At 41.8% G+C, this 23,906-nt stretch overlaps 1 protein-coding gene across 2 annotated transcripts in view; it reads right to left on the bottom strand.

Annotated features, from left to right (window-relative positions):
• LDB2 (LIM domain binding 2) overlaps positions 1–23,906 on the bottom strand; it is a 149,574-nt gene that overhangs the window by 14,915 nt on the left and 110,753 nt on the right. For both annotated transcript variants that reach the window (XM_081959421.1, XM_081959422.1), the window contains exon 5: positions 22,275–22,358. In XM_081959421.1, coding sequence (XP_081815547.1) covers positions 22,275–22,358 — 84 coding nt within the window. The remainder of the gene's footprint in view (positions 1–22,274; positions 22,359–23,906) is intronic.

Genomic DNA, 23,906 nt, shown 5'->3' with positions numbered 1-23,906 from the left:
ACACAAACTTTGAATTTGGATTTGAAAAGATTGTGTCTTTAAAAGAGATTAGTTGACAATTGGGAATTCTATAAAGGAATAGAAGAAGGAGGGGAGGAGAAATAAAAGTTAAAAGCATACCAAGGAGACTTTCTTTGTTCGAGTTTGTTCTAATTAACATATCTTAAGCAACTCTGATCAATGAGAGCTGGAATGTAACAAGGGGGAAAAAAATCAAGAAAAAGCACTAGTCTGGATTTTAAAATGGATTTAAAAATATCAAGCTGTATTTCTGGAAACCATCAAGCTGAAAGAGCCATTTGCCAGAGGGAAGAACAAAGAACAAAAAAAATGAAGTGATCAAGATGTCTTCCCCTTCTCTTCCTCTCCATTTTAGCTGAATCAAAACATAAGCTGGATCAGATCCTCTCCAATTTAGCTGAATCAGAATATAAATTAGATCAGAACTGCAAAATAAGAAGAACCTTTGAAAACTTGGAACTTAAATTATAATTAATTGTATAACTAACTGCAATCTTGGAACTGGACATAATGCAAAGGTGGTAATTTGAAGAATTATGTGAAATTATAAAAATATGCATAAATCATTAAAATTAAGTTTACATAGAATTTTGAAGTTAGAATCTGAGGAGAGGCAGGAAATGAAGGAAAAAGAGGGAGGTAATGAAATGGTAGAAATGGTGGAAAATAAAAAGCAGACAAATTTCGCTGGGTTTGACAGTGGTATAGGGAAAATTGAAAAGAAGGGATATGTCCCAACAAAGGGAAATAAAAAGCAGACAAAAGATTTTACTGGGTTTGACAGTGGCTTGGAGAAAATTGAAAAGGGTGGATATGTCCCAACAAAGAAAAGCGGGGATACAGGAATAGAGAATTGGGACAAAAGACTTACTAGGAAAAAAATCAAATATTTAGAAATTGTTATGTGAAGAATATAAAGTAGAGGTATGTGATTTACTCTTTTACATAATAATTAAACTGAGTTGCTTATTGATTGAATATGATAATGGAAAGACAATTAAATATAGGTTAAAATATATGAAATATGGATGCATGTAGAATTCTTAAGAAGATGAACAAAGTGAGATGTGTATTGAATGTTGTTTTGCATAGCAGACCAATGGAAATGTAATGAATATTGAACAGCAAGGATTATTATTTAAAGACAATTAAATGTAAGCTAAGTTAAGATATGGAAAAATGGAGTGGGAACATACTTATAATGGAAAATTATTTAGATTATAAAGACAGAACTAAAAACTGAGGGCGTGTAATGATGTATAACTATACAATATTACGATGAGAATAGCTGGGAATCATAACCAGGTCAACATTCCAGCCAAAAAGAAGGGTTTGGGGGGGGGGAGTTAAAAATATAACTGTTATATATGTATACTTCTTTTCTTTCAAAAAAAGGAGGAGGATATATGTTAAAATTAAAGATGTTTATTGAAATGAAATTATAAATACCATCAACATAAAATGGAGCTTGCTCAGAGGCTGAAATACACCAAGTGAATGAGATGAAGAGTGTGGAAGAGGAGAGAGGTAAGGGAAGAAGAGAGGGTTAGGACAGAGGGTGGGGGGGAAGAGGAGGAGAAAGAAGGAGTGGAAAGGAGAGAGAGAAAAAGGAGAGAGGAAGTGGAAGTAGAGAAGAGAAGGATGACAGAGGGAAGAAAGGAGGTAGGGAGGAGGAGGAGAGAGGGAGAAGAAAGAGATGGATAAGGTACAAATATGGTGTATGGAGAGCAGAAGAGCCAATAATTGTTCTTGGGGGTTGATGGTAAGATGAATTGATGTAAATATTTAATAATATAAAATAATGTTGGTTATGGAACAGTATACATGTGGTTATTTCTTATGAAAATGAAAAAATTAAAAACTTTTTATTAAAAAAAAGAGTTTACAGTAGAACAGAGGAAAAAAAGAAAGATCTCCCAAAAATAATGAAAGGATTCTGGATAAATATTCAAATGACACAGCAGAAGGAGACAAGGGGTAAGGCAGAGGGAATATTCAGTTTGTATAAAAATGTTAGAAAGAGAGTTAAGATTCCAAGAGAGAAATATAAAGGAGTTACCAAAAAGTCAATAAATGATGAAATTACAAAAAGGACAAGAGATGATGGATAGAGATAAAATACCTTTCAATAAAGTGACTTGCATTAAAAATTAAAAGAAAAAAGTAGAAAGTACAAATTGGGAAAAATAGTACTACACATATTGATATATAATAGAATTTATTATAATCATAAGCATATTAAGGTTAGAAGGTGGAAGACTATGATTAGGTATATTTAATTGTATTATTATTATTATTATTATTATTATTAGTAGTAGTAGTAGTAGTAGTAGTACTGTTGTTATTGTTATTGTTATTGTTATTGTTATTATTATTATTATTATTATTATTATTATTATTATTATTATTATTATTATTATTATTATTATTATTATTATTATTATTATATTAACAGTGTGCAAAAATTACATTGAAATTTATAGCTTTCAAGCACTGTAAATTTAGGGGACCTGGAGATATAATCCCAGGACTGATTAATCCTTATTAATAATTGGCCTTACAAATAAAACATATGTACAAAAAAAAGAAAAGAAAGCAGAACTCTTGAAACAGGCAGCATTTCAAAAGGAATTTTTACTGGGAGATGGTGATAGCAAGAATGGGCAGAATCTCTAGTTCCTGCTCAAAAACATTAGGTTAGAAATTGTAGAAATCCCTCCCCCTTTTCTCCAGTCTGAGGCAAGCCAATCCACAGGTGTGAAGTTGTTGTAGGAACTTCAAGGTGAGAAGGTGAGAAGAAGTTAGGTGCCGCTTGCTTGTTCCCTTAGTGCTGAGACAAAACAGATGGCCCCAAGCCATTCTCTCCCTCCTCCCTAGCCCAGGAAGATACATCAAAGTAAAGGCCAGAGATTTTAAAAGCTCATAAAATGTCACCAGCCCTCCATTCCTCAGAATGGCAGCATCCCGGTATGGATCTTTGGGGACCTGACATGCTGCCCCTCCCCCAGGAGAAGGAGAAGTCCACCTGGAAGAAAGTAAAATAAAGAGGGGAAAGAGAAAACATAAATGGTTAGATAGGCTTATCTGGATAATGGTCGCGAAACTATTTTAGTAATCTAGGGGCCCTAACATGTTTTTTTTAATGTACCCACTTGTTTGCAGATGAGGGGAAGTTTTTCCAAGCCACTAGGTACTGGGTTATGTCATGGTGCTTTCTTGAATCAAGTATTTTCTTGATTTCAAAATGCTGCTCGCCTCCATCCATAATGGGCTGTGGCAGTGCAGCAGTTTTAGGTCTTAAAGGTGAGGTTATTTCGGGCTTTAGGAGGCTACAGTGGAATACTGGATGTACCTATCTAGGATTTTTGGTAATTGGAGTTCCATTGTAAATGGGTTTATGATACACGTAATGGGGAAAGGTCTTCTGAATTTGGATCCCAGCTTTTTTTTTAAAAAAAAAAAGTTTTTTTATTTTTAAACAAAGACAAACAAAACATGAAACATAAAACCCTCATCAACTGCATATAGCATGTTGTTAGGTTACAAGCATTTGTGCATCACCACTTTCAATTGTATATAACAGCGATGGCGAACCTTTTTTGGCTCACGTGCCATAAGTAGGGGGAGCACAGGGGGGTCGTGTGTGGGTGTGCCACACCCATAATGTAATGCACGACCCCCCCAGTGCGCATGCGTGCACTACAGGCGCGACCCCCCCCAATTTATATACCCCCCATGTTATACCACCAGCTCAGTAGAAATAAGTCTTTTTAATTTTTCAAATGAGACTTGGCATTCCATCATCCATTTTAGAGGTTCGGGTTGGGGCTAGGGTTTGACTTGTTCCTCTCTTTCATCTTTAGTAAGTTAGTGATGGGGAGAGTGATCTGGGCGAATGCCAGAATGAATTGCCTATAAAAATTTGCAAAGGCAAGGAAGCTCTGTAGTTGCTTCCTCATGCAGGGAACTGCCCCAAACTTTCTCTGGGTCCATTTCCACCCCTTCATGAGAAATTCAATAGCCCAGGTAGTCGATTTTTTCCTTGTGGAATTCCCAATTGGGGAGTTTGGTGTATAGTTTAGTAACACAGAGTTTGATTAGAACTGCACAGATGAGCTTCATGTGTTCAGCTTTTGTTTTGGTGTAAATTAATATGTCATAAGATACACCAAACTCCCCTTTTATAGATGTTCATGGAGCACTTCATTTATCAGCTGCATGAACATGGCAAGGACTCCTTGTAACCCAAAAGGGAGAACATTGAACTGGAAACATCTGAGGGGAAGTTAAATGTGGTTTTACACTCATCTCCCTCTTTGTTTCTGACTCTGTAATAGGCCTCCTTGTGGTCTAACTTAGGAAAAACTTCCTTTTGACAGGTGAGCTAGCATGTCTTTTATGAGAGGGAGAGGGTACATGTCCTCCAAACACACTATGTTCAAGACCCCTATAATCAATTCATAAGCAAAGAGACCCATCTTTCTTCTCACAGAACAGTACCAGGGCAGCTACTTTGGGTCTATCTGGTTTAATGAAACCTTGGACTAGGTTCTTGTCTACGAAGGCATGTAACTCGTTCAGCTCTCTGAGAGTCATGGAATATAGTTTTGGCTTTGTCAGCTTAGCTCTGGGGACAATTTCAATTGCACAGTCTGTAGGCTGGTGAGGGGGAAGCTCGTCCAAGCCTGTCTCACTGAATAAAATACCTCAGCTAGTCTTGGTGCTCACGGGGTATGCTCTTCAGAGGCTCGTCATTTGAAGCCACAGTGGTTTCTTTAATTTCACCGTCCCTGTCAGCCTCTACTTTGCTTGCTTGCTATCGGCTGCCGTAGAAACGGGGAGGGTGGGGGCATGGTATTTGGGATGGGAATTATATGGTGCTGGAGGAGATATGGAAAAGGGAGTTTTGTTCTCACCATCTTCTGCGCATGCTGGTGGCCGGTGTTTGGATCTGGTCAAGGCCAACCATCTCGCATACCAACCTGATGATGCCTTTTGAAGATGCAAACCACATGACACCTTAGAGAGTTGCAGATAGAACACTGGGGTTGTTCGAGGGAGGGGGCTGGGTAATCATGTGATATGTACTTGTCCATGCCTTTTTGGCTCAGCTCTTGCTTTTCTTTCGCTGCTATCTTTTCATAACTAAAAGTAAAAGTATCTTAATTTCCACGAACAATGGAATTGAGAATTTTCTTTCTTGTTATTGATGGAGACATGCCTGACATTAAGCAAGATCTCCTGTCACACTCATCTCGGAGCTAACACCTTTCGAGGGGAGTGCACATAAAGAAAAATAAACCTAAGAACCCTCCAACAATGTCCAATCCAGGGGGCTACCGGATCCACATATCACCAGGAAACAGAATGGATGGCTGACCTGGATTTGGAGGAAAGATCTGTCCATCCCAGATGGTCGTTGGGAGTGGGACAGAAGAGTGATCCTGCTGGAGTTACTACCAGCCAACATCGGTGACCTGAGGCTGCCTGGCAGGAAGCCAAACAAGAAGACTTCATGATGGCTCATGTTTTGAAACTTCTTCAAGAGGCATGGGAGAAATGCCATTATCGTGAAAGCCATGCTGAGAGGGAAGCTGAATTTGCTGAGCAAGAAGAGAGACATGTGGAAGACTTGGCTAATCCTGAGAGAGCCCTGGGGGCTGACAGTGGAGCTGATTGGATGGGAGAGCCCCAGAAGCAGCAGCTCTCTGAGCCCCGCCAAGGGTGGAGTGGGTCCCCGAAGATGCCAAATGCCAAAGGTCCCTCCTCTTGGGGTGAAGTTTGGAGGAGACCCCAAAGAGCTGGGATTTTTCCTGGTCCAGGTCTGGAATTACATGCAACAGTATGGAGAGGATTTCCCAAACGAGGAAGCCAAAATAAGAGCTGTTACTATGGCATTGGAGAACAAAGCAGCAGGCTGGATGGTTGCTTTGTATAATGATGACTCCCCCCTGCTGAGGGATTACAATGTGTTTATGGCTGCCCCGAGGAAACGTTGTGATAACCCCCTAGCTGATTGGAAGGTGAGAACCAAGATGAAAACCCTCACTCAGGGAAGAAGTCCAGTGGCTGAGTACATCCAAGAGTTTCATGAGTTGTCTGTACATGTGCGGGAGTGGTCCGAGGAGGCTTTAATGGAAAATTTTAAAGACTGTCTGGACGAGGATGTGTACCAGGGCTGTGTATACAGAGGGGCCCCACACAACCTGCAATGCTGGTATGAACTGGCAGCAGATGTGGAAATTGACTGGTCAGGAATAAATACTGGGGAGGCAGCAATAAAATCAAAAATCCCCCTCCTACCCTCAAAGAAGCTCCAAAGGGAGGAAAGGGATGGTCTGCAAGCAAGCCCCAGTCTACTGCTCGTTTCCGGTCTGGGAAGGAGGGGAACTGAGCTGCAGGCTGCTACTCAAAAATTGGCCCCAAACCCCCCACTGCTGGTGAGAAGAAACCAGACTGGAAACTAGGGAAGCGCAAAGAAACTGCCTTGAAAGGGGTGGAAGAAGCTGCTGAGCCCTCCCTTCTTTCAGGAGAAAGTGAAACTGAGTCCGATGATGACCACTTGGTAAGTCCCTGCTCGGGCCCCACAACCATTCCAGTAGAACTTAAAGTGCCCTCTACTGGAGCCCAGGGGAAAATGCTAGCCCTCTTAGACTCTGGATGCACCTGTTGTGTAATTAGCCCAGAAGTGGTGGAGAAAATGGGGTTAAGACTGAGGACTTTGAAGTGACTATTGCCTTTTGCCAATTAGACGAGTCAGTAACTTTGGGGGGGGGCTCCCATTTTGTAACCAAACCAGTAGAAATGTGGATGGGAGATCACCAAGAAACCTTGAGTTTCATCGTTGCACCTGGGATGGATTGGCCCCTCATCCTGGGATTGCCGTGGCTGCGGAAATGCAACCCACACATGAACTGGAGGAAAGGGTGGCTGTGAATCTCACCAAAGATGTAATAATAATAATAATAATAATAATAATAATAATAATAATAATAATAATAATAATAATAATAACAACAACAACAACAACAACAACAACAACAACAACAACAGAGTTAGGAAAATTTTGAAATCTAAATTAAATGGTGGAAATACAATCAAGGCCATAAATACCTGGGCAATACCAGTTATAAGATACACAGCTGGTATAGTTAACTGGACACAAGCTGATTTGGACATTTTGGACCGAAAAACCAGGAAACTAATGACAATGCACTACAGTTTACATCCACGCGGTGACACTGATAGACTATACCTGCCCCGAAAATCAGGTGGCAGAGGATTATTACAAGTGAAGCAAATAGTTGAAGAAGAAAAACATGCACTGGCTGATTATTTAAAAGAAAGTCAAGAACATCTATTAATCGAAGTAAAGAACAAAAATCTATTGAAGACCCAACAGACGAAACAAGAATACAGAAAAGATGTGATAAAATCAAGAATGGAGAGTTGGCAGAACAAAGCATTACATGGTCAATTTCTGGAAAAAATAAAAGATAAAGTGGACAGTAAAAAAACTTGGTTATGGTTAACAGCAGGTACATTAAAGAAAGAAACAGAGTCACTAATCCTGGCTGCGCAAGAACAAGCTATCCGCACAAATGCCATTAAGGCCAAAATCGAAAAATCCTCTGATGATGCCAAATGTAGACTTTGCAAAGAGGCTGATGAAACTGTTGACCACATACTCAGCTGCTGTAAAAAAATCGCACAGACTGATTATAAATTGCGGCACAATTCAGTAGCACAAATGATCCACTGGAATTTGTGCAAAAATTATAACATTAAAACAACAACAAACTGGTGGGAACATAAGCCTGAAAAAGTCACTGAAAATCAGATGGTCAAGATCCTGTGGGATTTTCGTATACAAACAGACAAAATACTAGCGCATAATACACCAGACATCACACTGGTTGAGAAAAATAAGGTTACAATCATAGACATCGCAATACCAGGTGATAGCAGGGTTGAGGAGAAGGAACATGAAAAAGTCGCGAAATACCAGGACTTAAAAATTGAAATCCAATTATTATGGCACAAACCAGCAGTGGTAATTCCAGTGGTAATCGGCACACTGGGTGCTATTCCAAAAGCACTGGAATTACATTTAAAACAGTTAAAAATTGACAAAATCACCATCAGTCAAATGCAAAAAGCTGCACTGCTTGGATCTGCACGTATATTACGAAAATACGTTACGACGTCCTAGGCCCCTGGGTGGGGCCCGACTAGTAATCAATGCCAAATCCAGCGAATCAACTGGCCGCTGTGATACAATCGTATAGTAGTAGTAGTAGTAATAATAATAATAATAATAATAATAATAATAATAATAATAATAATAATAATAATAACAATAATAACAATAATAACAATAATAACAATAATAACAATAATAACAATAATAACAATAATAACAATAATAATAATAATAATAATAATAATATTAAAAAGTTAATTCAGAAATTCAAGAGTTATAATAATTTCAATGAAAATATGATCACTAATAATAAAAGTAACTGAATAAAATGATTAACACAGAATTTAATTGTCCCATGTTGGGCTGTGGTGAGTTGGCAATGGAAAATTGTCCTACAGTGAATTGACCATGTTGGTAAGTTGGCCACAGGGAGCTACCTGCAAAATGAACAGGAGGGATCTACATCCAGTGGCGTAGCGTGGGTTGTCAGCACCCGGGGCAAGGCAAGTAATTTGCGCCCCCTAACCCGTGGATTTTAGTACTCGAGTCTCTTCCACTAGATTAGTTAAAGAAACCCTTACCCCCTAAGCACATGTATTGTTTGTTATGAAAATACTAATGTAATTAAAGTAAAATGCATCTAAATACAAGTTTATTTCATGGTATATAAAGTTTGTTAAAAAGTAACCAAATGAATAGACATGGTTCTAATTTCTCAAAAAGTTCTTTATCTCATACAGACTCTCACACACACCACTGAAAAATTCAGGACATTGAATAATTTATTTTCTTTATTTCAGAAGTTTTGATGAATCAGTGTGTGATCAAAGAGGTTAACCTTTTATATATGCTTTAATCTTCAAACGATTTAGAAAATAAAATAGCACGTTGAGTCCATAGTGATTTAACTTCTGGAGGGAGAATTAGTTCAACCCCAATGCCTAATATCAGGTGTGGGTGACAAGCTGATTAATCAATTCCTGCCATAATCAATGGATCAACACTTGTTTGATCCAAAAAAAAGCTGACCTTGTACTTGCAGGAAAAAAAGGAAGAATATACCTATAGGTTTCTTCTTCACCTCATATGCTCTTTAATGTTCTCTGTCTTAAATTTCATTTTTGCTTTTCTCCCTTTGCTTCTAGTTTGCCTTTCATAGTTTTTTTTTCATCTCCAGTTTGATGTTCTTCATTTTTCCACACCTATGAACTTTTTTTTCAGTTTCAGAACTTTACATTTACAGCTTACAAAGAAAACATTACATAAAAATTGTCTAGAATTCATAACTTATATTAAAACAATGACTAAAATGTAATTTTAGCTCCAGTTAACGGATGGATAATTAGTTCAAGCCCTCAGCTAGGCTGTATCTCCACCTGATTTACATCTTGAAGGCCAGGCCTGAAGGACCATTGTTTCTTACCACGCTGCACTTCTGCACCAACGGGAGAAGAATGGCTACCGATGCACGGTCCCCAGGGAACATTTCCTCGGAGATGGCAATCTCCGAGGCTGCCGAAAGAAAATTTAGGGCTTCGTGTGAAATGGCTGCGAACCAATTCTGAACCAGAAGGGCGCTTGTAAAATACAAAACGCGCACAGGGCAAGGAAAGCGAGGACTCAGAATGGCATAAGTGGGGACGAGAAAGGAAAGCAGCAGCGATGCACTCAAATAAAGCAAGGGCGCCAGCAGCGTGGAGGGAAGGGTGGGGGACACAATTGCCCGGTCTTATCGGTGCTCCTGGGGAAGAAGGAAAGATGGGGCAGGTGAAGAGGGATCTACCTCCTTCTTCTTCTGGCTTCCCCCGAACTGGAAACAAAGGAGGAAGAGGAGGCAGCTCCCCGCAGACAGGTGCAGCCTTAAGAGCCGTAGGGATGCCATGGCTTCCCAACAGCGCCCTTCAATACCTTCCGTCTACCTGCTAGCGGCCGTTATCCACGCCACTTTCCTGGCCCGAATTGGGCCGGGCGGCGGCCAATCCAAAAGCAAGCTCCTAGGCAAAGCGTTCTGGGAAATGTAGTCTCCCTCTCGTTATCCCTCAACACGCCGCCTTTCTCCCTTCAAGAGAGAAGAGCTTTTTATTTGATGATCTATATTACGAGAGGATGCATGAATAGCACCCCCCCTCCACAGTGGGCAGTGACCCGGCGGCTCGGATCGGATTCGCACAGCCAGCACTGCAGTGAGAGAGAGTGAGTGAGCCAGGCAGGGGCAGAGCTGCGAGTGCGAGCGCGCCCCCCCAGATGTTGCGCCCGGTGTGGCCGGCCCCCCCTGCACCCCCCACGCTACGCCACTGCCTACATCTTGATCCCAGTTGACACAATCTGTAGTGACAATTCTGGTCAGAGGAATTTTTTCTTAATTTGTTTCCTTCAAATCCTCCTGAAAAGTCTTTTCCTCTTCTTCTGACCCATCAATATTGGAAATCAAGGTCGAGAGCATAATGCCAGTGTATGTATATGTATAGTGCATGTATATGTCAGATATGAAGTTTCCACAATGAGAAAACAGGTTAAAGAAACTGGATTTTTAAAAATACCAAAGAACTTGTGTCAATTTATTTACTGTGTCATTATTACAACCTAGATTTCTGGAGTGCCTAAGCAGCTTTCATTATTAATATCAGAAGAACATGAATAAAAGTTATTCCCTGTAATAATTCTTCAATTTGAGAAAGAGGTGGACTGTTCCCATAACATCGTACGGCGCCTGTGTGACCTCCGCCGAGCAGTTGGAGCATCACAGGATGATGGCACGCGCATGCGTGCACAGTGCAAGTGCCTGAGGTGGACGCCCAGCCCCGTTGCAGCGTACCGGTTGCGACAGGATCCAGAATCCACCACTGCTTTGTGCAATCATGCCGGTTTCATCTTGGATATCTTATTTTTTTTCTCAGTGGTATTGTGCTGCCCTGAGCTTTTCCAATTGTATGTTTCAGAGTTTACCAAGCTTCTTGAGTTGTTTTCTCCTTTAGGATTTTTATCCATGGACTTCTTCCCAAGTTCTCGCTAAATTTGTTAAAATCAGCTCTTTTAAAGTCTAAGACACCGGTTTGATTATGTTCTATTGCTTGTGTCTGCAATATGTTGAATTTTAATATATATGGTCCCTCTCCTCCAAAGTTCCTGCAACCTCCTCCATGTATATGTCTATTCTGTGTATGTATTGTCCATATTTGTACTTTATATGTTTTTTATTGTATGCCGCCCCGAGTCCTTCGGGAGAGGGTGTGGCTAACAAATAAAATTTTATTATTATTATTTATTATTATTATTATTTATTAACTTCAACCCTCTGTCATTTCTTTTCTATTAATGAGAATTAGGTTGAGTATAGCTGTCATTCTAGTTCCCTCCTCTGCCTTTTGGATGACAGAGTTGTCATCTAGGTTGTTCAGGAACCTGTTTGATCTTCTACTTGATACAGTTTGTCTCCCAGTTCATTTCAGGATAGTTAAAAGCCCCATTACTATTACTGTTTCCTACATACATTTATTAATTGACAAGCAAAAATTGCATCTATTTCTTGTGCTTGGTTCAGTGCCTTTACAGGCCACTGAACCAAGCAATATCTTTCTTTTTCATATAATGTATGTTAACCCATATGTATTCTAGGAGACTTTCATCCTTGGTTTTACGCATTTCTGTAGAGATGTATAATGCAATTCTACCCCACCTCCTCTTTGGTTAGGTTGGTTTCTTTTGAATAGTTTTTTTAAAAACAATTTTTATTTAGTTTTGAACAAAGACAAACATAAAAATTAAAAAGCCATCTTCCATTACAAATTGTAGAAAGTGCGTCAGTTGGTTACAGTATTTCCATGCATCTCTTCCATAGTCATCACCTGCTTTTCATATCAAATTGTATATTTTAAATTCACATATATTCATGTATATCACGATTATTATATCTCAACTTTAATTTGACTATAATTGTTTTTACATCCTTTTATATATAATATTCAAAATCTAGAATAGGATTATATGATAACATTCTATTAAATCAGCCTAAAATCATCCAATCACAATACATCTTTATAACATATTCTAGATAAAGCTTTTAAACCTCCTCTCATATTCTCCATGGGTTGTTTATATAAAATTTCATATTATCAAACTAATATATCTATATGTATTGTTATCATTATTAATCATTACTTACCTATAGCTATTGTCACTTCATTTTATACATACTACTAGTAAACTAAATTTAGCTTAGTTTTTATTATACATTTTCATTGCATCAACTTGTGTCTTTCCAGTAATAGTGCAGTCTTATATCTCTTACCATTTGTAGCATTAATATTCTAGTTACTTTCTTAATAAATCTTGTATGAACTTCTCTTCGCAACATGTTGTTCCTTTTATATCTCATAAAAGCTTGAAACCCACCATCTGCTCCTTCCATCAGCTTATCTTTGGTTATCACTGGTGCTTCTGTCAAGATTTCTCTCCTTATCTCCGTCAATTTTTCTCTCTTTTCTTCATCTGTGCTTTGAAGTCTGGGGTAGAGTTCCAATCCATGTATCTCCCCATTCCATATTCCGTTCTTGCCATTACCAACCACGCTCACTTTGTTGTCAGTATCCACAGATTTCTTATCTCTTTGCTCATTTTTTTCTTCCATTTTTTTTGAACTCTGTCCTCCACATTCTTCATTTGAAAAACATCCTCAGTTTTTCCATCAATTTTTTCAGTTTTGTATTCTCCAATCTATTTTCAATTCTCTCTGTCACAACTAATAGATTTTGAATTTCAAACATAATCATTTGCAATGTTACCGTTTCTTTTTCCTGCTGCGCCATTGTTCCAATTTTGCTGGCACTGCCACTATAGGATTCAAGGCTATTTTAATAAACTTCAAACAGGTTCATTTATTATCTTTCAAGTCAGAAATGTTGTCTTCCCTCCAATAGCTAGTGATGGAACTCCCAAAAAGCACCTGTATAAACAACTTGTGCTCTTCCTACTATCACTCTCAGTTAACAAACTGAAAGAACCTTGAATCTTGTGATCAAAGAGAAAGAAGAAAAAACACTGTATCCTGTCTCCAGCCTCTAAGTGGCAGTGTAACTGCTTTTCCTCCTGTTGTTACAACCCTCTTTATAATCCTTCTTATTACCTTCTTTATATTCCAAGCTTAAGAAAGAAAAAAACCCTTAAATGGAAATCAAAAACAATCCAATCAAGCATTATAAAAAAAGAAGGAAAATTTTAATCCATAAGTGTAAGCAAAAGTGAAAAAAGAAGAAAAAAAATTAATCCATTCAGTTTAAAAAATAAGGAGCCTTTGCAAAAATTCCATCCATGAAAAAAAATTAGAAACAGGATAACACACTAAGTTTAATCTAGATTAATTTCGCTGCTTACAGTTTTCTATCTTCAATTTTAATTTAACTTATTTGGGGGGGGGGTAGTCTCTTTTTCTAATAATAAAATTTCCTCACAATTCGACACACTTTCTCTTTTCGCTTTTTTCCCGTTCTGGAGCTGTCCCAACTTCAGCAGCTTCATTAGCTGCATTTCTGTCACCAGAAAAAAAAGGCTATTCCTGGATCTTTCAGGGACTTTGCGGGGTCCCTGAGATCAGCAGGAGGTGCCGTTCTCAATCACCATCTCTGAGGAGATGGTTTAGGTCCAAATGGACCATCCAGCGGCAGAAATATCGACTGCGATCTTGGAGCACCAAGATCGCACGTCGTGCCATCGCGACGTCAGCCCCTTTCTCCTGTTTCTTTTGAATAGTTTGTATCCTTCCACCAATACATTCCAATTGTGAGTTTCATCCCACCAAGTTTCAATAAGGGTAACCAAATCATACTTGCTCTTATGTTCTAGTACAGTGATGGCAAACCTTTTTTTTATGGCATGCCAAAATTCCCCCCGCGTTTGCTACCGCATGCACCCATGTGCCCACTCAATTCCCTGCCCAACTGTGCATGTGCATGTAACCCCACCCTGCGCATGCGCATGCCACCCCTCCCCAGGCTCCGGAGGCTTTCCTGAAGCATGGGGAGGGCAAAACCGGCCTTCCATGCTCCCCTAGAGGTTCTCTGGAAGTCAGAAATGGATTGTTTCTGAACTTCCGGTTGGCCCGTTGGGGCCGTTTTTTGCCCTCTTCAGCCTCTGGAAGCTTTCCTGAAGCCATTTCCGGCTTCTGGAGGACCTCCAGGAGGCTTGGGGAGGCCGTTTTGCTTCAGGAGATGGCGATTGTGAACCTCGGGGCTCCCAGGCGGCCCCTGTGCACAGGACGCTGGGCTGGCTCTGGTTGCAAAATGTCAGAAAATTCCCCATTTTGCAAGGGGCTCTCAAAGAGAATGAAGCGGGTGCAGGCACTTTTTCCAACAGCCGGGGCCCAGCTCCTCTTCATTCCTCGGCTGTTGGAAGATCACTGCACCCACTTCATTCTCTTTGAGAGCCACCTTGCTTGCCACAGTGCGAGGTGAGCACTCCCGGGGAGCAATCAGCGGGAGGGGGAGGAGAAAGCCGAGCTTCTGCTAGGGATGGCCTTCTCCCTCTCCTCCATGGGCATAAGCACATTCATGGAACATAATTTGCAAATCACAACAGTTCCAAACTCTATTTACATAGTTTCTTTTTGCTAGTTCTTTGAAGGATTAAAAAAAATTAAAAGTTTACAAAATGTTCAAAATATGTAAAAGATGTTTCCATTTTTTTTAAAAATGTAAAATTTAAAATTATGAAAGTTCATTTAACTTTTTTTAAAAAATCAGTTTAAATTTATTTTTAAAATATTTTAAAAACTTCATGATGCTCTGGCCCAGCTCTCCTTACAGAGCCAGAGCACCTCTTCTTCCGCCGCCACGGCCACGGCCACCCCAGCATGGCTTAATTGGGCAGCTTCCAAACCGAGGCTTCTTGGCAATAGCCACTCTGGGCATACACTCTTTGGTTGTGGGCCGGCTGACAGCAGAGGGTACTCCCAGAGCATACAACTATAGAGTGTATGCCCAGAGTGTTCCCTGCCGGAAGACTGGGTTTGGAAGCTGCCGAAAAAGCCATGCTGGGATGGCGGTGGGGGGAGCGGAGGTGCTCTGGCTCTGCAGGGAGAGCTGGGTCAGGGCATCGTGAGGCTGGGAGGCGTGCGAGTGGGAGCAGAACAGCTGCTCGTGCAACCCCCCCTCTCCAGCCATGCAGAGTGCCATTCACCGGCATTTTGAAGGTGCTAAGTCATGCCGCTGTGAACAGGGGCTCACGCAGCTTGGTGATACCCCTAGGTCAGTGAATGGCGCTGTCCCCGGCTGGAAAGGGGGTTTGCCGGATGGCTGCTCGTGAGCGTTGTCGCTTCATGGCCGCTGTGCTGCACTGCTGTGACAGCGCAACACAGCCATTCGCCCTTGAGGCTGTGCCCGGCTGTTTGGGAGCCTGCTTGCAAGAGAGCAGCTGCCTGGTAAGCCTCATCTCCAGCTGGGCACACCGACCTTTGCCCCCTGGTTCCTGCAGCTCGGCACCTTCAGGATACCACTAGGTTGGTGAGCAGTGCTCTGCCTGGCCGGAGGTGGGGGGCTGTCCATGGAGCTTATTTGCAGGGGAAGGCTTATATTTTTGCCCACCAGAAAAATGTGGCATGGCCTTATTATCAGGACATGTCATCTTTTCGGGGAAACATGGAGCGCTCAAAATGACCCTCCGAACAAACCGGAAGTCACTTCTGGTTTGTTCGGAGGGTCGTTTTGACTGCTCTTGAGGCTTCAGAGTAGCCTTCTGAAGGTCCCTGAAGCCTTCGGAGCACTCAAAACAACCCTCCAAGCAAACCGGAAGTGACTTCCGGTTTGCTCGGAGGGTCATTTTGAGCGCTCCGAAGACTTCAGGGAAGCCTCCTGAAAGTCCCTGAAGCCTTCGGAGCACTTAAAATGACCCTGCTCGGAGGGTCATTTTGACTGCTTCGGAGGCTTTAGGGAAGCCTCCTGAAGGTCCCTGAAGCCTCCGGAGGGCTTCCGGGGGGTGGGGGAGGCTGTTTTTGCCCTCCCCATGCTCCTATAAAGCCTCTGAGCCTGGGGAGGGCGAAAAAAGCAAGCAAAAATGGGGGGGGCACTCCTGTAGTGCGCGCATGCACACTGGGGGGTTTGCGCATTGCATTATGGGTGCGGCACGCCCGCACATGCCCCCCCCCCCGCACTCCCCCCACTTATGGCACGCAAGCCAAAAAAGATTCACCATTGCTGTTCTACAGTATGGGAAGATATCCTACTGTTCATCTTACCTACTTTCTGAGTCACGATTTCTATTACAGAACACCTTCCCAGTTACTCTGAAAAGAAACTACAGGGGGAGGGGAAAGCCTTGGTAGTGGTGGTAGTGGGATGGGCTGTACCTCACAAAGACTGGGAAGAATGTTTTCGGAAAATGACTGGCTCAACTTTCAGGTGGGCTTTAAACTAAAATTGAGCAGGGAGGATATCCAATCTTTAGGAACTCCAAGACTTAATTCCAAGCAAAAACCGGGAGAAAGCTAGTCAAATAATGAAGTAAGGAGGAATGGGAAGGAAGAGAAACATCAAATAAAAGATATAGGAAGCATACCTAGAGTCAGACATAAAAATCTCAAGTTTTTATATACAAATGAACAAAGTCTGGGGAACAAACAGAGTGAACTTGAACTATTAATACATGAAGGTAGGTATGATATAGTTGGAATAACAGAATCGTGGTGGGATGAAACCCATGACTGGAGCATATTGATAGAAGGATAAAAACTGTTAAAAAAAACAGACCTCATAAAAGAGGAGGTTGCACTGTATGTAAAGGACCACTATATTGCTACAGAAATGAATGAAATCAAAGACGAAAACCTAAAATGCATATGGGTAAATATAAAAGAAAAAAAGAATGACCATGGCCATAGGTGCATATTATAGGCCCGTGATGACGAACCTATGGCACGCGTGCCACAAGTGGCACGCGGAGCCATTTGTCAGGGCACACAAGCGCTGCCCTGTCAGCTGGCCAGCGCGCATGCGCGCGCTGGCCAGCTGAGTTCACCTTTTTAAAAGCTATTTTTCACCTTCCCCAGGCTCCAGAGGCTTTATAGGAGCCTGGGGAGGGCGAAAAGAGCCTCCCCCGCCCTCCCCAGCCTTCGGAACGCTTAAAACGACCCTCCGAGCAACCCGGAAGTCACTTCCGGTTTGCTCGGAGGGTGGTTTTAAGCGCTCCGAAGGCTTCAGGGACAGTCTGAGGCTTCCCTGATGCCTTCGGAGCGCTTAAAATGACCCTCCGAGCAACCTGGAAGTCACTTCCGGTTTGCTCGGAGGGTGGCTTTAAGCGCTCCAAAGACTTCAGGGAAGCCTCCGGACAGTCCCTGAAGCCTCCGGAGGGTTGGGGGAGGCTCTTTTCCCCAGGCTCCTATAAAGTCCCTGGAGCCTGGGGAGGGCAAAAAAAATGTAAAAATGGGGGGGGGCGCGCGTTGTGCACGCATGCGCACTGGGGGGGTCGCGCATTGCATTATGGGTGCGGCACGCCCACACTCGACCCCCCCTGCGCTCCCCCCACTTGTGGCACGCGAGCCAAAAAAGGTTCGCCATCACTGTTATAGGCCATCCAATCAAGCAGAAAAAATAGATGTCCTTTTTGCTAACCAACTAACACTTATATGTAGGAAACACACTACAATAGTAATGGGGGACTTCAATTACCCTGACATCAATTGGAAGACTAATTCTGCACCAAGTGAGAAATCAAATAGGTTCCTAACCAACCTATCTGACAACCTATCTACCAAAAGGTAGAACAGGGAACTACAGTGACAGCTATACTCAACCTAATTCTCATTAACAGAGAAGAAATGAAAGAGGGAGTTGAAACTGCAGGAACCTGGGGTGAGAGTGACCATGTCACACTAGAATTCAACATAACACAGAAATAGAACACAATGATACCAGAGTCCTAGATTTTAAAAGAGCCGATTTTAGAGAGAACTTGGGAAGAATTCCATGGATGAGATTCCTAAAGGGGAAAACAACTCAAGAAGCTTGGGAAACTCCGAAAAATATGATAATAAATGCCCAGACCAGCACAATACCACTGAAAAAGAAAGACAAAAAATCCAAGAAGAAACCAGCATGGCTACAACAAAGATTTCTCTGACAAATTGAAAGACAAAAAGGAGGAGTATAAAAAATAGAAAGAAGGACACATAACTAAGGCAGAATATCAGCAGATAACCAGAATCTGCAAAGACGAAGTCAGGAAAACAAAGGTTCAGAATCAACAAAGACTTGCAACAAAAGTCAAAGATAATAAAAAAAGTTTCTTCCAACATATAAATAACAAGGGAAAAAATCAAGGAAACAGTCAGTTTGCTAAAGAGAGAATATGACAAGGAAGGCAACAGAGAGAAACCAGAACTGCTTAACTCATTCTTTGCATCGGTCTTCATACAAAAAGAAACAATAGTCCAACCTACCAAAGTATGGTAAGAGAACACCTGTCTGATCTTGATGAGTACAAATCACCAGAGCCTGATGGATTATATCCCAGAATTCTAAAGGAGCTGCCAAATGTCATTTCAGAACCACTGTATCAAATCTTCAAAAAATCCTGCAGCACCGGAGAACTAGCAGAGGATTGGAAAAGAATTGATTTGGGTCCCATCTTCAAAAAATGGGAAAAAATGAGACTCAGGAAACTACAGACCAATCAGCCTAACATCAATACCCAGTAATATATTGGGAAAGATAATTAGAAAACAGATCTGCCATCATCTAGAAATGAGTAAAGTAATAACTAGCAGTTAGCATGGGTTTATTAAAAACATCATGCCAAACCAATCTTATTTCATTCTTCAACATAGTGACTAAAGTAGTAGACAAGCAAAATATTGTGGACATAATATATTTCGACTTCAGCAAGGCATTCTACAAAGTAGAACACAACCTACTTCTTGGTAAGCTATAAAAAAGTGGGATAGATAGCATCATCACCAGATGGATTCGTAACTGGCTGACAAACTGTACTCAGCAAGTAGTCCTTAATGGTACTATATCTATATGGAGGGAAGTAAGCAGTGGGGTACCACAAGGTTCCTTCTTAGGCAGAGCTCTACTTGAAGTTTGGTTAAGGATTATGCAACAAAATTACATGGAAACCCCAAACTAGTTATCGACATTGGAGATGTTCTTGCACCCGAATTTTATTAATTTAGGGAAAGTAATTACTTATAACGAGATACTAAACGAAAGAGGTGAACTAACATCTAGAAGAGGATTATATGAGGAAGGAATAGAACTGGAATAGTGGGCTTACAAGTCCAATCGTAAAAGACGTAAAAGACAAAAAAGAATGGGGTATTAAGAAAGAACCCACAGAATTAGACAAAATTTTATTAGGTGAAGAGGAGAAAATGATTAAAAAATTATATAAATATCTATTGGATTATACAATGGGGGAAGAGCAGGTAAAGGAAACCATGTTAGCATGGAGTAGGAACTTTGGTAACAGCATAGATTTGGACAATTGGCAAGACTTATGGGAAAGAAACAGAAAGTTAACTTTAGCCACCTCGTATAAGGAAAACTTATACAATATGTTCTACAAGTGGCACATCCCACCCACAAGATTAGCTAAAATTAACAAAAATTTATCACCACGATGTTGGAAATGTAATGCTGCATTAGGGACCTTCTACCATATGTGGTGAGAGTGCATGAAAGCTAGGGCTCTTTGGCACCAAATAAGAAAGTATTTGGAAGAGATGCTAAATCAAAGGATGGAGTTGAGGCCAGAATTTTTTCTACTAGGGATCACAAAAGAAAAACATGGCAAAGGTGGACTATATTTAATGCTGCAAATTTAACAGTGGCAAGACTGGTTTTTGCACAAAAATTGAAAAATATGGAGACTCCCTTGGAACAAGAAATAATAAATAAGTTACTGACATGAAAGGTGTCTCATGAAAGGTGGCCAAGCCTCGCCGGGGACCACCACCAAGGCTCGGATGAAGGTGAACAAGGCAGAGGGCAAGCAGGTGGCAGGTGGGTGGTGGCCCCAGGAAGGCCAGAGCCAGGGAATGTTGCATTCCCTGACCTGACCAAGGTGAATGGTGAGGGGTGGAGACTCCGGGGCCTCAGGAAATGCTGCGTCCCTGGGTCCTGAGTCTGACCCAAGGCAAAGAGCAAGCGGCCAGCATGCTTACCTTTGGTGAACAGAGTGCACGAGGTGCGGAGGTGAGGTGAGGCAAGGGGAGTAGCTGGGCCATATGGCGAAGACAACATATCTAGGGCCGGGTGGGGCGGGGGTGGTTGGGGTCGATGGAGCGAGCAGGTGGAGTGAGCAGTGATGAGCGAGCAGGTGGGCTGAGTGGCAATGAGCAGGTGGGCAGGGCAAGTGGTGACTGGGCGACTAGGTGGGTGGGGCCGGGAACAGCCAGAGGTGGTATTTGCCAGTTTGGCAAACCAGTTAAAATTTCCATTACCAGTTTGCTCGAACCAACTGAATACCACCTCTAGTGTAAGGTCTGCTTGGGCAGGGGGTTGGACTAGATGACCTACAAGGTACCATCCAATGCTGTTAATCTGTATCTGGAGTGTATGTGTTGTTCCAGAGTGTGAAATTAGGATCAGTTGAGTGCTTTTACAAATAACTCAAGGTAATGAATATATTTAACATACCTCCCATCTCCTATTATTCCCACAACAATCCTGTGAGGTGAATTGGGCTGATAGAGAGTGACTGGCTCCAAGTCACCCAGCTGGCTTTTGTGGCTAAGGTAGGACTTGAACTCATGATGTCCTGCTTTCTAACCTCGTGCCTTAACCATTAGACCAAACTTCCCATTCAATTTCCCATTCAAATAGAAAACCTGCCTGAATGCCTTTGGACCAGTTACTAGTCTGCAACCTAACTTACTTCACAAAGTATTGTGCATTGTTTTGACACATGAGAAAACAGGAGATAAATGCAACTGCATAATATAGAATAAAACCATGCTAAAAGACTGCTATATTTATCTTTTCCTGTAAAAGTTTTTAAACTTCTGAAAGGCAATAGATCATTAACAAAGCAAATATTGTCTATAGCAACACAACTGATAGTGGAATAAGTATTTTCATTGTCCTAGATTTTTTTTTAATTGTCCCATCTTCTGACTAGACTAGCCACATTGTTAATTTTATTTATTTATTTATTTCTTAGATTTTTAGACCGCCCCTCTCCCAAAAAGGGACTCGGGGCGGTGTACAGTCAATACAAATAAAACCAGTCATAATTATAAAATACATTTAAGATACATTAGGAGGAGGAGATAGGCTGTACTAAGAAATAAATATATTCTAATCCTAAAAACATCCCTATTAAAACCCCAAACCCAATTAAAATGAATAAATCCCCGGGAGGTAAAACTAAGGAAGTGCCAGGCCAGCTGATTGAAATAGGTGAGTCTTTAACTTTTGCCGGAAGGAACGGAGGTCGGTGGTAGTTCGAATGTCCGGGGGGAGGTCATTCCAGAGGGTTGGGCCCATCACAGAGAAGGATCTACTCCTAGGTGTCGCCCGCTGGCATTGCCTAGCAGACGGCACCAGGAGGAGCCCCTTCCTGTGTGAGCGGATAGGTCGCAGGGACGTGTGTGGTAGGATGCGATCCTGCAGATAACTAGGTCCTATGCCATGGAGCGCTTTAAAGATGGTAATCAATACCTTGAAACGCACCCGAAAGGCCACAGGTAGCCAGTGCAGCTCGCGCAGGAGAGGTGTTACGTGGGAGTAACGAGTACTTCCCATAATAACCCGCGCGGCTGCATTCTGAACTAGCTGCAGTCTCCGGATGCGTCCCAAGGGAAGCCCCATGTAGAGGGCATTGCAGTAGTCCAGGCGAGACGTCACCAGCGCATGAGTGACCGTGCGCAGGGCACTCCGGTCCAGTTAAGAAGGACCACTAAGTAGAATGTGGCGCTAACAGATTTATCTCAGGTTTCCAGAAAACTAGTTTTGTTAAACATTTTTGTTGTGACTTAATCATGAAGATGATGAAGGCATGCAAAGTTTGAAGGTGAAGAAAGAACAAAAGTAATGCTTGAAACGAATCACAGAAAGCTTACCCTGAGGTAGTTGAGAGTGAAGTTAGTCAGACCCATGCGAGTGATATTTTTGGAGAGCTGCTCCAAGACCTGAGGGTCTTGTGCCTGCACCAAAAAATAGATGTATATTTTTATGTTTAAATGAGAGATATGCAGTACTTCAACATAGATTGCAGTTGATCAAACTCTTAGGAATCATTATACGAAAAAAAAATGACAGAATAGTCAAGATGGTGGCTTTGATTATAGTTGCTATCTTGAGATGTTTTTAAATAATCTGTCTGAAGCAGTTAAGTGGTTTTATCTTTAGAAGAGCCATGTTCTCACTATATGTTACCACAACACTAAAAGAGCAAGGATACTGAGGTGATTCATTTTTGACATCTTCCTGAGGAAAATATTGCTTTGAATCATAACCCTAATGTAAAGTTAAAATATGGTGCTTAAGTAAAGGCCAGATTTTAACTTTATCTAATTTAGTTCATAGCTTAGGACAGCGATGGCGAACCTTTTTTGACTCACATGCCATAAGAGGGGGGAAGGCGTCGGGGGGGTCATGTACAGGTGTGCTGCACCCATAATGCAATGCGCGACACCCCCAGTGCGCATGCACGTACTACAGGCGCGACCCTCCCCCATTTTTGCATGCTTTTTTCGCCCTCCCCAGGCTCCAGAGGCTTTACAGGAGCATGGGGAGGGCAAAAACAGCCTCCCCCGTCCCCCGGAAGCCCTCCGGAGGCTTCAGGGACCTTCAGGAGGCTTCCCTGAAGCCTCCGGAGCAGTCAAAACGACCCTCCGAGCAAACAGGAAGTCCGTTCCCGAACTTCCGGTTTGCCCGTAGGGCCAGTTTTTTGCACTCCGGAGGCTCAGGGAAGCTCATGAAGCCTCTGGAGGGCCTCCGGGGAGGGCACGGGGGGCTCTTTTCGCCCTCCCCAGGCTCCTATAAAGCCTCTGGAGCCTGGGGAGGGCGAAAAATGGCTTTAAAAAGGGTGAAATCAGCTGGCCAGCGCGCACATACGCTCTGTCCACCTGTCAGGGCAGCGCCTTGCATGCCCTGACAAATGGCTCCATGTGCCACCTGTGGCATGCGTGCCATAGGTTCACCATCACTGACTTAGGACATTCACAAGCTAATGAATTCACATTATTCTTCTGAGATACTCTCCCATTGTCTTTAGGGTTTCTTAGACAATGCCTTAGCACAACAATTAAAAGACTCGATTTGGTCTGGTGGTTTTAATGGCTTCAATCTTGAAACCAGAAGAGCATGAGTTCTAGTTTCACTTTAGGCACAGAACCCCACTAGATGGCCTTGAGTCAGTTTCTCTTTCAGAAGAAAGTACTTCTGAAAATGCTGGCAAGAAAATTTCAGAGATTTGTCCAAGCAGTCACTAGAAATCAAGATTGATTTGATAGGACCAACAAATACATTTTTTTAAAAATGCAGAAGAATTAAAAGAAATGGAAACAAATGGACAAATATATGTTAGGCTTATAAATTACTAAACAAAATATTACCAACATATCTCCTTAATTGGTAGGTCTAACAAAACAGTTTGTGCGATTAACACAAAATCAGTTTGTGTGACTGAGAGGAAAAGAAATTCCTAGAGAAGCAGGAACCATAGAGCTAGTAAAACAATAATGCAACTT

The sequence above is a fragment of the Natrix helvetica genome (genome assembly GCF_964273705.1).
Source record: "Natrix helvetica genome assembly, chromosome: 7".
NCBI lineage: Eukaryota > Metazoa > Chordata > Lepidosauria > Squamata > Natricidae > Natrix > Natrix helvetica.
This window is presented reverse-complemented; position numbering and strand designations above follow the sequence as displayed.